At 49.3% G+C, this 15,340-nt stretch overlaps 1 protein-coding gene across 5 annotated transcripts in view; it reads right to left on the reverse strand.

Annotated features, from left to right (window-relative positions):
- The window catches only part of TJP1 (tight junction protein 1), a 96,162-nt gene that overhangs the window by 9,107 nt on the left and 71,715 nt on the right, over positions 1 to 15,340 (reverse strand). For 3 of the 5 annotated variants that reach the window (XM_031672137.2, XM_031672136.2, XM_031672134.2), the window contains exons 16-24: positions 13,487 to 13,569; positions 12,657 to 12,867; positions 12,269 to 12,369; positions 8,993 to 9,343; positions 8,428 to 8,667; positions 6,916 to 7,791; positions 6,687 to 6,784; positions 5,299 to 5,526; positions 1,062 to 1,243 (exon numbers count right to left, since the gene is read on the reverse strand). In XM_031672137.2, coding sequence (XP_031527997.1) covers positions 1,062 to 1,243; positions 5,299 to 5,526; positions 6,687 to 6,784; positions 6,916 to 7,791; positions 8,428 to 8,667; positions 8,993 to 9,343; positions 12,269 to 12,369; positions 12,657 to 12,867; positions 13,487 to 13,569 — 2,370 coding nt within the window. The remainder of the gene's footprint in view (positions 1 to 1,061; positions 1,244 to 5,298; positions 5,527 to 6,686; positions 6,785 to 6,915; positions 7,792 to 8,427; positions 8,668 to 8,992; positions 9,344 to 12,268; positions 12,370 to 12,656; positions 12,868 to 13,486; positions 13,570 to 15,340) is intronic. The other 2 variants (XM_031672139.2, XM_031672138.2) reach the window with 1 other exon arrangement.

The raw sequence follows: 15,340 nt of genomic DNA on the forward strand, positions 1-15,340 counted from the left end.
CGAGGGGCAGCTGTGCATGAAGAAAAAACACTAGACAAAATGCTTTCAGCAAACACAGGGACTAAGGGAACACCCTGAATGTAATAAATGGCACCTACAAAACCCCTACCGTTAACGTGGTCAGGGTAAAACATCCGATCCTTTCTCCCCAAGATGGGAACTAGCAGATGTCTGCTCTCATCACTTCTCAACATTTTCCTGGATGTCTCAGCCAGTGCAGAAAGGCAAGAAAAAGAAAGAAAAGGCACAAGGTCTGGAGAGTAAAAACTTAAACTTTCTTCATCTGCAGACAGGATAGTGTGTAAAGAAAATGCTAACCCTGGACTGGACTCCTACGTGAATAACAGAAGTACTGCTTTTTCAGAGCGAAACGTTAACAGGAGACTGGATGAACTGAGGCATATTTTTTCCAAGTAACAAGTGAGAGGGGTGCTGGAGGGTGGAGGCGTCGGATGGATGGCAGGGGGCTGTGGAGGGGGACTGAGGAAGCAGCAGGGGCAGACAGAGGTGCTGTCAACAGCGGAACCGGCCAGCTGCGTTGGCTGGATGGCAGAGGGAAGGATTCCATGGAAAGGGAGAGAGTGATGGAGGAGACAGAGGAAGACGAGGAAGACGGGGATGAGGGGTGGGCAGTCCGCATGGGGAGGAATGGATCCAGCTCAGAGAGACGTGGGGGAGACCGAGCACGCTCGAGCTGCGTCCCCTCCACAATAGAGATGTCCTCACAGAACGCACGTGCGCAGGCCCAGTGCTGAGGGTACACGTGACATGGAACCCGGCTGTCCTATATCCATGAGTGTAGACGGAACAGAACCGTCGTTTTTACAAACCACCGAGTGTTTAGTTTTGGACATACTGGTAAACAAACTCTACTTCCAGAAACTGAGCTGTGCTAATAAGACAGAGTAAAATCTATGTAGCTAAAAGGCTCGTCTGATACAATGGTCATAATCACAAAACCCTGACTTTCTGTCCCCAGCCCAGAAGTGTCAAGTGTGTATGTTACACAACCCACCCCCAACCCGCATCACAGCGGCACTGTCCACCCCTGAACGCCCTACCTTCGCCGTGCGACCCCTTGGCGTGTGTGTGGAGGCCGAGCGGCGGCCCGGGCTGAGGATGCTGGCTATAGGCCTGGCCGTACTGGGCGGGCGGCGGCGGCGGCGGCGGGGCCGCCTGCACTGGGTCGTAGCGCTTCTCACCCAACGACCGGTCCACAGCCTCTGCTTCAGGAGACTTTCCCCTGGGAAAACATGAAGAAAACACCAACCTGAAAACGGATTCACGTTAAGAAAACAATTCCCCATTCTTCCAAGTAGTCCTGAGTTTTTTAAGAAATGGAGAACTTCACAGTTTCTTCCTATGGATATTCAAGCGAGTTCAGCCATCCAGTAAGTAGCACAAGAGATGTAGAGACAGAACAGACATTTAAAGAATATCAGTAGAACATCCAGAAGATGGCAACCGAAGGCAGATGAAACTCTGGCTATACCTGTGATATTTAATAGTGCCGTTTGCAAAACAGTTAGGGTTGTTAGGTTTAACAACGTCCTGCCAATATTTTGAAAAATCTTTACTGGCCCCAATCTTGCTGAGACTGACTTCTGGTCTGCATCCAAGGTGTGGAGCGCTGGTTCGGGCACTCTAAGCACCACAGAGGATGTCACTGGCCAGGGCCTGGCACAATTTTTAGTCAAGGGCTGGACAGTACATGTTTTCAGCCCCCTGGGACAGACGGAGTCTGCCACGGCTATTCACTGTCTGCCCAAGAGCAACCAAAACCAACACTTAAGTGAAAGGGTGTGGCTGCACCCTAGTAACACGAGAAGAAACCAGTTATCTTTAACATGTGCCCTTGGTTTACCAGATCCACTGTTTAATAGTCACTAGAGTAGCAAATGATGCTTGATTTTGTCAGGGTCATTTAAATCCACCACACTTTTTTGACTGCCAACTGTGAATCTGTGCCACACAAAATTCACATAGAAGGAATCTGCAAAACAGACCCACAGCTGCAGTGTGGCCACCGCAGGGACCCCCAGAGCCCAGCTGCATGGGCCTCCTGCGCACAGACGGGGGTGGGGGGGTGATGTTGATGACGCAGCAAGGGACACCCAAGGGCCAGCCTTGCACGAACGCCCGGCTTATGCATGGCGCTGCTTCTCAGGCAGTCAGAGCTAGTGTGAGAGCCAAGAGACGGCCAGCGCAGCAGGGAAATGAAGGAGCCTGGTCCATCTGACTACGTTTGCAGCACACAGGACCCAAGCGTCACTGTAAAACACCATCCCAAACTACATCCGCCACCCCGCAGCACTTGGTCTAGACAGGAAGACCATCCCTGCTGTTGCGGGGCGAGCCAGGGAAAGGGCCGGCCCCCGGGAACATGGAGCTGTGCCCTCTCCCCCCGTCCTCTGCCCTCCCCCAGTGTTGCACAGAAACGAACCGCACCGAGCGGTGTTCTGAAGATGTGAGCGCCAGCACTGTCCTAGGAAAGGGCTGGGCACGAGGAACTCCGAGGGAAAACACACGGGAGTGGTACAGCCTGGCAGCCTGTAGGCATGGGCGGAGTGGCAAGGGGAGGGACGCAGGCCTGGGAAACAGGACCACGGGGAGCACGGGGTCCTTTCCAGGGGTCCCCGCCATCACTAGCACTACAGCCAAGCCCATGCGGGCTCACAGCCTCATCTGCAAAGCTGCACTGCTCAACGCCCAGCCTCTAGCCTCTCCCACCCAACAGCGTCACCTGCACACAGAACAACCTCCCATCAACCTTACACTTGATTCTTAAAAAGTTGAAAACCACCAGCCAATTTATTTTGAGTCCTGGAAGTCTCCCAGTAGCTGAGTCTTCAGGGGTAGATATTCTGCCCTGAAGAAGACAGCTCCACCTCTGAGCAGAAACGTGTGCACAGACCCAGAGGGAGACCGCTTTCCTAGCCTTTCCTAGAACCCCGGAAGCTTCTGATTTGCTTTGGTGATGGTGGGAGTGCTGTCTCCTCACCTCCCTGGTGTCACTCCAGCTCTGCAGACTGTGAAACAGGTGAAACCTGCCTGCTTTCTGGGGCATGTGTCCTGTGCTAAAAGACTTCCCCTTTCTCCAACTCTGACCATTTTTGAGGTGTGCTTTTAAGTGGAACATAAAAGCACGTGTTATCTGGACGTTAGTAACTTGGTTATTCCTCTATTCGACTTTAGGGAATAAGGCCTACAGGCAGCCTGTCACGGTTTTGATGTTTCACACCGCCTTCCAGCTGTTACAGCTGTATTCAGTGGGCAAGAGTAAAACAACACTGGAGAGGGAAGGCGCAGAGCCTACAGCCTCCTTCTGAGTCCTGACTGAGCCTCGGACTCTCCCCTCCAGGCCTCTGGGCAGTCACACCTCCCAGCACAGCACAACTGGGAAGAGGCCTGACCTCACCCTACAGGGGAAGGAAGCATGTCCTCGCATCCGTCCAGTCACTCCTTCTCACTCCCCGTACGCTCACAACAGCAGGCGGTGAACTCAGACCGAGTCCTGAGCGAGTTCACAGATGTTATTATCTACTTCTCTCCGAGACAATGCATCTCCTGAAACCTCTAACCGCAACGCGGGCCCCTCCCTGAGCGCGGGAGGAAAAGGAGGGCAGCCCGCACGCCTGGCGCGCACCCGCCAGGACGAGGCGGCGTTCACGACCCCGTCTGCAGGGCACACGTCACAGGCACATCATTCAGTCTTTCTGGAAAAACCAATCAACACAAGCCCAAAAAGGCCTTGTCATCCCATCCCCTGGCAAAACTTCCAACTTACTTTTTAGATCTAAGTGTATCCTTTTAAAGCTGTATTCTCTCTACCAAGTATGTAAAAGGATAAATAAAATCTGTCTTTAAACTGGACCCTCCCCCGACAGGTCTAGCAGCCTCAGTGAAAGTGGCCACGAAAGGCACAGCCTCAGCCTCCCCAGGGCGGCTCCCCCGCTCCAGGGGCCTCTGTGGGGCAGGCCCTCAACACCGGTGTCAGAGTCTGTCTGCTTTTGTATTTCTGATAAACTGCTTTCTTCTGTAGACGAAGAATTAAATGGATGTCAGTGGGAAAAGGTCTTTAAACCTTCTCGTCAAATGATGTCTTAGGAACAAAGCTGTCTTTAAAAATAAGTTTTTAACATTAGAGGTTTTAAAGTGTATTCTAGAAGAGTTTTCTCTCTGTAGCAAATGACAAATGCTAAGTTCAGAGAGTCCCGAGCATCTAACTCAGTAAAACCCTCATGCTTTTAAACTCAGAGACAGAAGCGATCTGTGGTGGCTTTGTAATGTCTCAGCTTGGCTGTGCTGAACTCCAGGCCTAGTTATCACTCAAACACTATTGCAGGCCCCAAGGGAAATGATCAAGACAGGCCCTTTGCAAGAGAACTGAGTGGCTTCCGTGAGCTCAGAAACGGCTCCAAATGTCCCCTCCTGCCCTGCAGACTTAGGACTTGCTCAGCCAGGCCCCACAACTGCATAAACCAATTCCTCGTGATAAACTGACATCTGTTTTCATTCCTATGGGTTTGTTTTGTGGAAGCAGGAACCCACCTGTGCCTGTGCGGTTTGGCAGCGTACTCTCAGTACCACGTTTTCTGTCACCTGTGGCTCAACTAGGGAGGAAGAACCAGGAGACACGAACCCATGTGACAAAACCCATGAGAGAGAAAAACAATAAAAAACCCAAGAGACCAGTACACAGGAAGGAGCAGCACGGAACAGAGAGGACGGCCGGGAGTCACGGAACGCGGGTTCGGCCCTAGCTTTGACCCCGGCTGAGGTGCTCGCTGGATCTTGGTTTCCGCACATCCACCCCTGGACCAGAAATCTCTGATGTCCCTTCAAGCTCAAGTAATAAAGGCCAAGTCTTTTCTTCCCTTGGGGGAAAAGCCCAAGTCTTCAGTATCTTCCCTCAAACAACGTTGCTCCCCAGCATACTCCTGCTCTTATATTTGAAAATCAGAAACAAAAGACTGAAGAGAACCAGCACTGGGAGTGCCGCACAGAAGGGAGAGACAGTTTACTCTCTTCGACCTCAAAACCGTTTGACTTTCACCTTTTCTAATGCAAAAGCTTTCTGTATCTGACACTGGAGCTTAAGGACAAAAAAGAATCACACATCCCAGAGCGAGAAAGTACACACACGCTCATCTCGCAGCCCACGGAAACCGCGTCCTACGTCCTCAGCCATTCTCCGTCTAAAGACACTGAACTTCACGTGGTTCACTCCACTTGATGCAATCGAACCTCTGTGTTTCATCTCATTTTTAAAAGGTGAGTCTGAAAGAAAGAACTCACTTGGAAGAGTAACTGGGAAAATGTGGCGGGTTCTGAGTGTGAACGGGCTTGGCAGGCTCCGGGAGGTGGCCGGCAGGAGTGTGCGTGGAAGGCTTGCTCTCAAAGCTCCTTCGATCAAAGTAGGAGAGCTGCTTCCGGTAATACTCCTCGTCCTCCTCGGGGTCGTAGTGATTTGACCGAACAATGTCTTCAGGTGGCTTCATCTGAGGTTTCTGAGGTTCTGGGATCCTGAGAGACAATGAATGATAAATGGAGTAACTTCTTAGACGTTAACTTTACAAAGAAAATGGAACGTGTAAATCTTGCCAGACCTTTCATGGACTGTGACTGTTCAGATCTAGCTGAGCAGTGTGACAGCTAGGGCAGACACCCCAAATCCCACGTCCACACACACCAGACTCAGCAGGCATCCCTCTCTGCTCCCATGAGTTCACTAGACAGGGAAGCGCTTCCTGATGTTCCTACAGCAACGTCAGCACCAACTGAAAACCGAGAGAACCTGCGTCCTTTCCACCAGGATCCACAAGCGACCCTTGTATAAGGAGAGAGCTCTACACAGGAGGCATGGGGGAAGGAAGTGTGAATTAAGGCACTGTTACATATGCTCTGTTAGTAAATTCCAGAAAAACTGCATCGGAAATGGATAAACTTATATAGATTTCACACCAAAAAGGGGGGCTAAGCTTTCAGTCATTACAAGTTTGTGCAGAATAGCTCATTTGCTGATGATACTGGCTAAAGGAGACACCACCATAGTTTGTTTTCACGAGAAGCACCAGACATCACTAAAACAAGAGGAAAACGTACTCGTCAGACAGTCGTCCCTCTATGATGAGCACAGATGTGGACAGATGGAACAGTAGACAAAAACTATACTTAAACCCGCCCATGGCCTGGCAGCAGTGTGGCCAGGCCGCGGCTCAGCCAAGCGGGCCAGGGCCCCTGGCTCTCCTGGGGGTTAACTCCTGCGGCCTCAGCGCCTCTCCCACGTCTCCCTTCGTGCTCACGGAAGGAAGACTTATCAGTCTGTCTCCTCACCCTGAACAGTGACAGTTTGCATGGCTGAAAGCACTTCTAGAACTAAAAAAATCCTCCAAATGTTAGGGCCTTAAACATTTTGTTTATGTCATTTGCTGGGAAAATATGTTTTCAACAGATGTGTTTATTGAAGAAATAACAGATCTACTGCAGAGGGTGGAAAAAAGCTCTTCACTGTCTCTCTGGAGAAAGTGCCCTGTCACTAGGAGAGCTGATCGACTGTCCCAGTACAGGCGAGAGCCTCTGCCTTTCCTCTGTCCCTCTCCTCTCTGGGAAGAGGCCTGATCGCCAACTCCAGGGATCCGATCCCTGGTCGGCTCCCTGCCATAGGCACCACATTGCATACCCACCTGTACACTGTCTTGTCCTGTTCACTGAACTGGCTCTGAGGCGTGGCTTTTGGACCAGTGACAGGAGCACCTGGAGGTTTAGATGCTACCTCTGGAGGCTGCAGAGAAATCAGAAAGATATGCCTCAGGGACAGATCGAGACCCAACAGGCCTGGCTGGACGGGAGTGCCCAGAGTGCTGTCACCACCCGGCCTGCACCCAAGGCGGCAGGACACGGCCACGTGCTTACCTTGAAGCTGGAGGGTTGGGCCTCCTCCTTCTTGCTCTCCACTGACGCGGACCGCCTGTTCTCAAACATCCTCACTCTCGTGAGCACAGACTGCGGCTTCATCGCGGGGTCCTCTTCCTCTTCAGAGAGAACTGGGGGTGGAGGCAGTGGTTTGGTGTTTGTGGGTGGCGCTTCTGGCTTCTGCTGAGGGGCGGGGACCAGGGGTGGGACGACGGCAGCACCGTGGAGGGGCTCGTAGTGGCCCGCTTTGGAAGGAAGCCCTGGCGGCGGGCCCGGCTCGTAGCCCCGTGGGTACTGGTCAAAGTAGGGCTTGGGCTCAGCCGCCCTGGCGCCGGCAGCGGCGGGGAAGGGCTGCGCTTCAGGCCGGTACCGCCCGGGCCCGTCGTAGCCGGGGGCCGGCTGCTCCTCCTGCCGCAGGGCGGAGGCCCGGGAGGGCGGCTCAAAGCGGGCTCTGCCCTCGTAGGGCAGCGGGGCCAGCTCCTCAAAGCGCGGGAAGTAGCCGCGCTCAGCGGGTTCTTCGGGGGGCGGCCTGGGGTCAAGGTCCCGCGGGTGCGGGCCGTCAAGGGCGGGCCGAGGCTGGCGTGGCTGCCTGTCGTCGTAGTAGGCCCACTGCTCTTCGTAAGCAGGGACACGGTCCTCGTAGCGCAGGCGGGAGTCGTAGCTCCGCGGAAACTGCTCGGTGTAGCTGGAGGACTCGTATCTGTAGGTGGGCGGTTCGGGGTCTCTGCCGGCCTGTTTCTCCACGTACGGGCCTTGGGGCTCATAGCTCAGGTGGGGCTCCCTGTCTGGCCTCTGCCCGGGGGGGGCCCCCGCCGGCGCCTTCAGAACAGGGTTCTGTCTCGTCATGTCCTCGGGGTAGGGGTCCTTCCTATACACCTGTAAAGAACACCCACACGTAAGGTCACAGGCTGGTCTCCCGTTCTAGTTTACGTTAAGAGCTCAAACTACGCATTAATATGTAAAAATGATTATGTTCTACCATTTATACCGGGACAGAAAGATTAGTGGAGGAAGCCAGTTTAAGTGAAAGCTCAAAATTTATAACGCAGGTAGGGGCTTTTATGTTTCAGCAAGTACTAAGTGAAAAATGAGCTGAAGATAATCATTAAACTTAGCAGAAAATTAATGCACTGAACTGTTGATTCCGCTTGATTTGAACACTGAAAATAAAAATCATAAAGAAAATTTATGGACACCATAATTGACAAAACAAAGTTTACAATGGGTCTGAACTATGCACTAAGCAATTCTAGAGAATGGTGAAAACCAAAAGATAGAAACAATAAAAAATACCAAGTACAAATCCCACATAAAAGGCCTCCATTTAAATAATCGGTGTACCACTGAAAGCCATGCAAACTACAGAACCGAGATGATCTGTGCTGATTTGAAAGCACGGCGCCGCATGAGCCCAGGGTGAGAGAGCAAAGGAGCACTTAGAGGGCAAAGCAAAAATGATCAGGTGCCAGATGGATGGAGAGCAACGAGTCAGTGCGCGCTGCACACGGGTACCTCTGCTGGGTCTACATGCGGCGACAATGACGGTTCTTGCGCTCTTAGCATTATGTGAGCTGCCTCAGTACTTGGTGCTCTTAAAGGATCGGCTTGTGCTGAGTGAGAGGCGGAGGGAGCAGGGACGGGCCCCTCCAGTCTGACGTGAGCTAGATTTACAGTGTGGTTAACGGCAGAGGCTGATGATGCTGGGTTTGTCTCAGGCGAAAGGTAAGGGCCTGGAGAGGAGGCTTCTGCTTTCTGTGAAGTGTTTAAAATATTTTAAATGTAGTGTTTCTGCTCACTGCTTACTTCCCACTGCCATTTTTGGTGGTTGATAGACATACAACTCAAGTGTGCTGAACCACACAACTAGGACCTCCTGTCCTGAATTTAAGAAAACTTCAGTATACTGCTATGTAAGTGAACACACAAAGTTTATATTAAGTCCTCGGTATTCTCAAACTGAAATTAAAGGTTAATTCTTAGTCTGGAGAAAGGACAATACATTCTTGAACTCAGTCAGCACATCTTAGAACTTCATAATGCACCTCTACCTACAAAACGTTGAATGCTTGCTGCTTACCTGTTGAGAGGCTGTTTTAAATCCAGGGGAGTCTATTCTATGAACTGGCTGAGGCTGCGCTTGTGGTGAGTAAGGAGGGTAAGTTTGGTTCTCGTGATGCATCCCCGAGGAGTCCTCTCTCACGGGCTCAGAGGACCGTGTGATGGCAGACTCCGGGGGAGTCCCCGCCTCATCGTTAAGAGTTTCATCTAGTTCTTGATCAGTGTAGGCCCCGCCTTCTGTGTCTGTGTCTTCATAGTCAGAGGTGTGTCTACTGTCCGTGCTATACATTGAGTACTCACTACCTGGGGCTGACAGGTAGGACAGACGATCGTCATGCAAATCAAGGTCATCGCTTGTAGCACCGTCCGCCTGGGGCAAATAAAAGTAAATTGACAATTTTATTCAGCAGTTCTTGAAGAGATGGCCTTTATTTCACAAGGGAGATTGAAAAGGACACTTTTCTTGGGAGAAATCACATCTGTTCTTGAAACTTCTGGTGAGCAAAGTCAAGGCGACTGCACAGGCACACATGCAGACACACAGAGCATCCTCTGAGACCTGGCGGGCACGGCTGGATGAGGTCGGCCACGATGAAGTGGACTCCGGAGCCCAGCCCGGAAGACAAGGAAGGGACCCTGGTGGCACAGGGGTCGGTGGAGCCTGGCTGGTCACGAGCCTGTCGGCCCAGAGCCAGGGAAAGAGGAGAACGCTGCCAAACCTGCTCCCGGAGACAGACAAACTGACTGACAGAATAGCGCACGTGAGAATAACCACGAAAATTAACGCCACTGCTCAAGCTGAGTAGGAACCAATCACTATCTCTATAGTATAGGAAACAACTATAAAAAGTCGGTATTTGGCCCAAGAGCCTTTACAAAACACAACAGAAAAGTGTCACCTACGTGCTGGTTGCCTCATTAAATTAAGAATTTTTAAAAAGTATTTTTGACAGATGTAGCATCCAGTGGATGGGAGAAGTGCAGTTAGGACTGTCTTTCACAATGAATTAAGAGCTGAGGTAGCTTTCATTCGGCACTGACCACCTTCTGAGTTGATCAGAAAGAAAATGAGCAGCATTTGAGGGGAAGAGACCACAGAGCTGCAGTCAACAGCTGTCACTGGACACAAACCTGAAACTTGTGCCTGGACTGGATTAAACAAGAGTCCCTGAAGACCCTGCCCGGACCCTGGGCCAGGAGGCACGAGAGCTTAAGGACAAACACAAGGCTCAAGGTGCCTGAACCGAGCGCCTCGCTTGCTCTTTAAAGAGCCCACCCCTGAGCACAGCTTCCTGGGTGGGACGGACCGGCCTCCCGGATGGGAAGGAGTGGCTTCCCGGGGATTCCGGCTTCCAGTGGAGCCACCTGCAGGTTGGGACACCAAGAATCCCAGGGCTCTGCTCTGTTATGGCAAAGTCTCCCGCTGAAACCTCAACGGCTTCCACGCTGATCTTTAACTATAATCCAGTAGCCAGCCAGGGAAACACTGAAGGCCTTGGGGAGGAATAACCTGGAACTCACGACTACGGAGCCTTTGCAAAAGTGCGAGCTGTGGAAGTGAGCGAGAACCAGGGTTGCTTAGAACCAGGAATGACGAATGCCTGCGTGTTAAGAAAGCCTCAGGATGGCTGTTCTTGGTTTGGTAGGGAGCATACAAGGCTGTATCAGATGCTGCAAAAGGAACTCTTCCTAGCAACTCGATCTAAGTACTTAGCTCAGGGAAGTCAATGTGAAATGAAGTGGTTTTACTTTAAGAATCTATCTGGATAAAATATATCTGAATGGAAGGAGCGGGCATAAATCAAACTTGATTTAAATTGGAGTAACTTTTTCTGATTTAAACAAGTTCATCAATCTATTCTAATAGTAAATGAGCTATTAATAAAATTAATTAAAATGACGTATTAAAATTAATTTAAATGATCTATTTTCCTTACATAGAAAGTTGGGAGAATTAGACCTTTATTTTAAAATCCAAGCAAAGAAAGGAAGCACACAATATCACGAGGAAAAATCATAGAAAATTAAGTTTTGTGGATTAAAAAAAAAACTCTCAGATAAGTAGAAAGGTAAACTTTGTGCATTCATAAACTAGTATTATTTCAAGAATCACCAGTGAAAGCTCTTAACATTCCACCTGTTAAAGGCTGCTACCAGAATTGTGTTTTATAGAGGATGAGTGCGGACAGGACTGTAATCCTTGTCAATCAAATGCCATGAAACTGAGAATCAGGAACAGTGTGCGGGTGTACGATGGTATGTCGGTCTACCCCACCAGGACTTGTGTACCACGTGTCCCAGCTGACACGTCAGGTATGCTAGTGGTCTGATGAGCTCACATGCAGCAGCCACCCCCAGCACGGCTGTGACGTGCAACGGCGGGGGACAGTGGTCACCAGCCCTCGAGGTCAGCACTGTCACCCTGCCCAAGGTGGAGGGCACGTGTGGCCTGCTAAGGGCACGGAGCATGCACTGCGCGGCCCTGCAGCCACAGCCAGGCAGAAGGGAAGACGGGCCATGCGGGGGCAAAACACAACAAAAATCCAGCTCACAAGGAGACAGAAAAAGCAAAGTAAAAACACACAGATGTTCTCCACCTTGCCTAGACTTTACAGTGATCTGTAAGGTAAACGACATGAAAAACAAAAGATTCTTTCCACTGTATACTTTGAGAAAATTAACTCTCCCAACAAAACAGGCAGGCTTTTCCCACCAAGGACTGCTACAAAACCAGAAAGGCTGACAACACAAAGTAGTCCTTTTGAAGCTGGCCATTTGGATGGATATAAAGTCAAAGTTCAAAGCCAAAAGGACGTGCTGTGTTGTCTAACATTTTCAGCATGTTGTAAGAACGTTCACAGGGGCTTAGGTAGGGCTCAGGGAAATGTCTGCTACTTCACCGCAGGACCTGCGCTGAGCTGGGGGGACCACGCTGCTCAAGGGGAGACAGTCTGCGGTCCAGTCTCCCCACCCATCACTGCCTTCAGAGAGCCTGTTCCTCCAGGCAAGTCCTGAGTCCCCTGTGCTGAGGACAGCACTCTGGGGACCACATATCGAGCCCACCCAACTCCCCTCATTTTCTGAGAGAATACCACTCAAATGGGAATTCTGTGGGGAGGGAAATTTCAGAATCGCTTATTATCAAAAACAACATTCATAACCCTACACACTGATTATAAAAACCTAAAAGCTAACTCCCAAAAGGACTCTCTGTGTGTTGATCCAATTAGAAAACAATGGAGACTCCAAGGCATCTCTGACAAGCTACATAATTTATTGAAAGGAAATGGCTCACCTTCCCCTCTGAAACCCACACCAGCTGGTTCTGCTGCTGCTGAATCGCTTCTTTCAGCGCTCCGTACCAGCCGTCATTCATGGAGTTTAAGTTAATTGTAGCTGAAAAACAGAGCAGCATTGTGGCGTGGTTAGAACCGTCCATCCAACCTGCCTAGTGGTCAATCACCATCACTGAGTTATCTGAAAGATGGTCCTGGAGGGTAGACACACCCTTTGGAATGTCCACTTTGGCCCTGGACATTTCTTCTCATCAACAGCAGCTGCTAAAACAATAACCACTCCAGGCAAAGGTCATGTCAGTTTTAATATCTGGACCACACAGCATCTCTGTCTACAGGCTGTTGCACAGATACTTTAAGCTGAAAGAAAGCCTTTGACACACTCACTTGTGAAAAGATGGTGATTGTTTTTACGAAGTTTATGAGACCGCTCATACAACTTCCGGGCACTCTTGCGTGATTCAGGACACAACCTCATCCGCATCGTCTTCACACCCTGCTTGGAGTCCGGGTTGAGGAACACCACAATCGGATACCACTGGGCGTAGTTCAGACGATCAACCGCATTCGGTGTCACATCTAATAAAGCGTGTTTGTCCTGGAGACACAAACAAGAAAACAAACAAGGGGACGAGACACGGCTAACTCAGGAGCACCACCTTCAGAAAGTCACAGCCAAGACTGTGTTCCCACAGTGTTGGACCTTTAACTATGCTCTGAGATGTCTCAGGGGCACATGTCAGGAAAATGTGTACATAGAAGTTAACTCAATATAATTTCCAGCCCAATTAAAACAAAAGAAAATTCAGCCAGCTCGCTTTTAAGACAGCCCCAATCCTTGCAAGCTGACAGTGAAAGTAAGTGTAACAACTTAACGTTCCTGACGTGACCTTGTGAATAAGAACACGTTCCCCATCGAGTACACATCAAAGTGCAACCTGAGCGGGAGTGGAGCGGTATCAGCAGTCTTACTACAGCTGAACACTGCAGACTGTTTTGTGGTGATGAAGGATCACCCTCTAAGGCTTGCGATACTAGTCCCCTGAAAATGATTATTATAATTATACTCTTTCAGTAATGGCTTAACTTTCTTATGGTTATATCGGTAATAATTTTAGAAAAACTATCTTCTACTTTCAATTTAACCAAACCCCATCCCACTGAGAAACATAACACTCACAGCTTACAATGAAACAGGTCAGTTTTCAATCACTTACTTGATCTATTATTTGCTTTATTGTATGAAGGCGAATGATACCAGAGCTGCGCTGGTCAGTTCCAGCATCGCGGGGTTCACTTTCTATTCAGGATGCCGCGACAAAAACAAAACATCAGTTTCCATGGTTAGATCGATGCTGAACCACGAGGCACTAACAATATGCTGGGCCCATGATGCTGAGCTGTGGGGCCACCATGGACCCCAGGGCCTGTTTAGCAGCACCTCTGGCCTCCATCCAGCAGAGGTCAGCAGCCGCCCCCACCTCCCTTTTGCTCCCATTTTGATGAAAACATCCCCTATGGGTCAGAATCGCTGGGTGTCACCACTGGGTGAGACCACCTGGGACTAGAGGGAGGGGAGTGAGGCACCTGCCTCAGGTGCAAAATGTAATGGGGTCCCCAAAACCTCAGCAGTCAAGGAATACTTCGATGAAGTATGTTCAAAAAAATCAAAATTAGCAATTCACAAAGAACAACATGTTAAATAGAATCAGAACCAAAATTTTAAACAGAATCAGTAAGTGTAACTTGAGTAAGTTATTGAAGACTGTCACTCGGTCAAGAGAAACTGTCAACTATGGCATTTTGCTCAACTGAAAATGAGGTTAAAAAGAAGTGGATTTAAAAAATAATATTGATGAACTTGCTACTATTAAAGCCAGGAAAGGAAACTGTAAACTGTGTGTTTGGTCTAGGTAACGTATTTAAACTTCAAAAATGTGACTTTTAATATTTTTCAGAAATTTTCCAACTGTTTTAATGTTCTGGAAAAAAACAGCCGTTAAAAAAACGTAAGAACATGTATACAGGGATATCCATTTTTTCTTTTGCTCCCATACGGCTGGGCTAGGCGTCACTGTAAACCTCTCAGTGGTGCCCCACCCAAACCTAGGGGCTGGCCCCCGACTAACCACAGCAACAACACTCAGCAGACTGGGAGGAGTTCTGGGCTAGAGACCAAGAGGAGGGGACCTGGGAGCAGAGAAGGCTGTGACCCTGTAACTGCAAGATAGCCTGTGACTTCCTGCTGGCTCCCTGTCCCTCCATCCTGGTGTGTAATGTGCTGAAGGTCGCTGAGGCTGATCTCTAACCATGGATCTCAGGGGTCTAACTGCCATGAAGCATTTCACTAAAGAGGCACAGCAATGTTTGTGTGCTGGTCACAAGGAAATCTAGAAAGGAAGGTTCGAGCTCTGTCTGTTTCAGATCAGACAAAGGCAGAGATTTGCAGGACAAAAGTCACACCGAGTGACTCAGTGAATGATCTGAGAATGAGACAATCATGAGATAAAGCAGGGCAAAATGTCAAATCTGGTGGACACAGCAGAACTCACGAGAGGGATCAACTGAGAGTTTTGGTTGGAGAAAATGGAACAAGATCCTAAACCCGCAACAGAAGTCACACATCGTAGCCAGAAAACTTATGTCCCATGTTCCTTCCTTCCTGTCTCTGGGAATTGTGTATAACAAGATCATCCTAAATATGGAAAAGCTCTATATATTCTCGACTATTTAAATTCTCTGGGAAATAAGGCAATGTACACACAAGCAAACAAAATATGGACAGACTTCTGCATTCTTTGTTTCAGTAAAATACAAATTTGAAACAAACTATACAACTGAAGGCCAACCAACCACAAGCTGAATGTAGAATAAAATGATGACACATTGTCTATTAAGAAGGAAAATGGGGTATGAACTTTTCTAATCAGTGTAATAAAACTTCACAGAAGTATGTTTACAAAGGGTGGAGAAAACACAGCAGGTAAAACGTAGGGTGATGATATTTTTTCACTTTTCAAGATACAGAATAAAATTTTTCTCATTAGGAAAAAAAGCTTACATTTCTATAG

The sequence above is a fragment of the Vicugna pacos genome, chromosome 27, assembly GCF_048564905.1.
Source record: "Vicugna pacos chromosome 27, VicPac4, whole genome shotgun sequence".
Taxonomy (NCBI): domain Eukaryota; kingdom Metazoa; phylum Chordata; class Mammalia; order Artiodactyla; family Camelidae; genus Vicugna; species Vicugna pacos.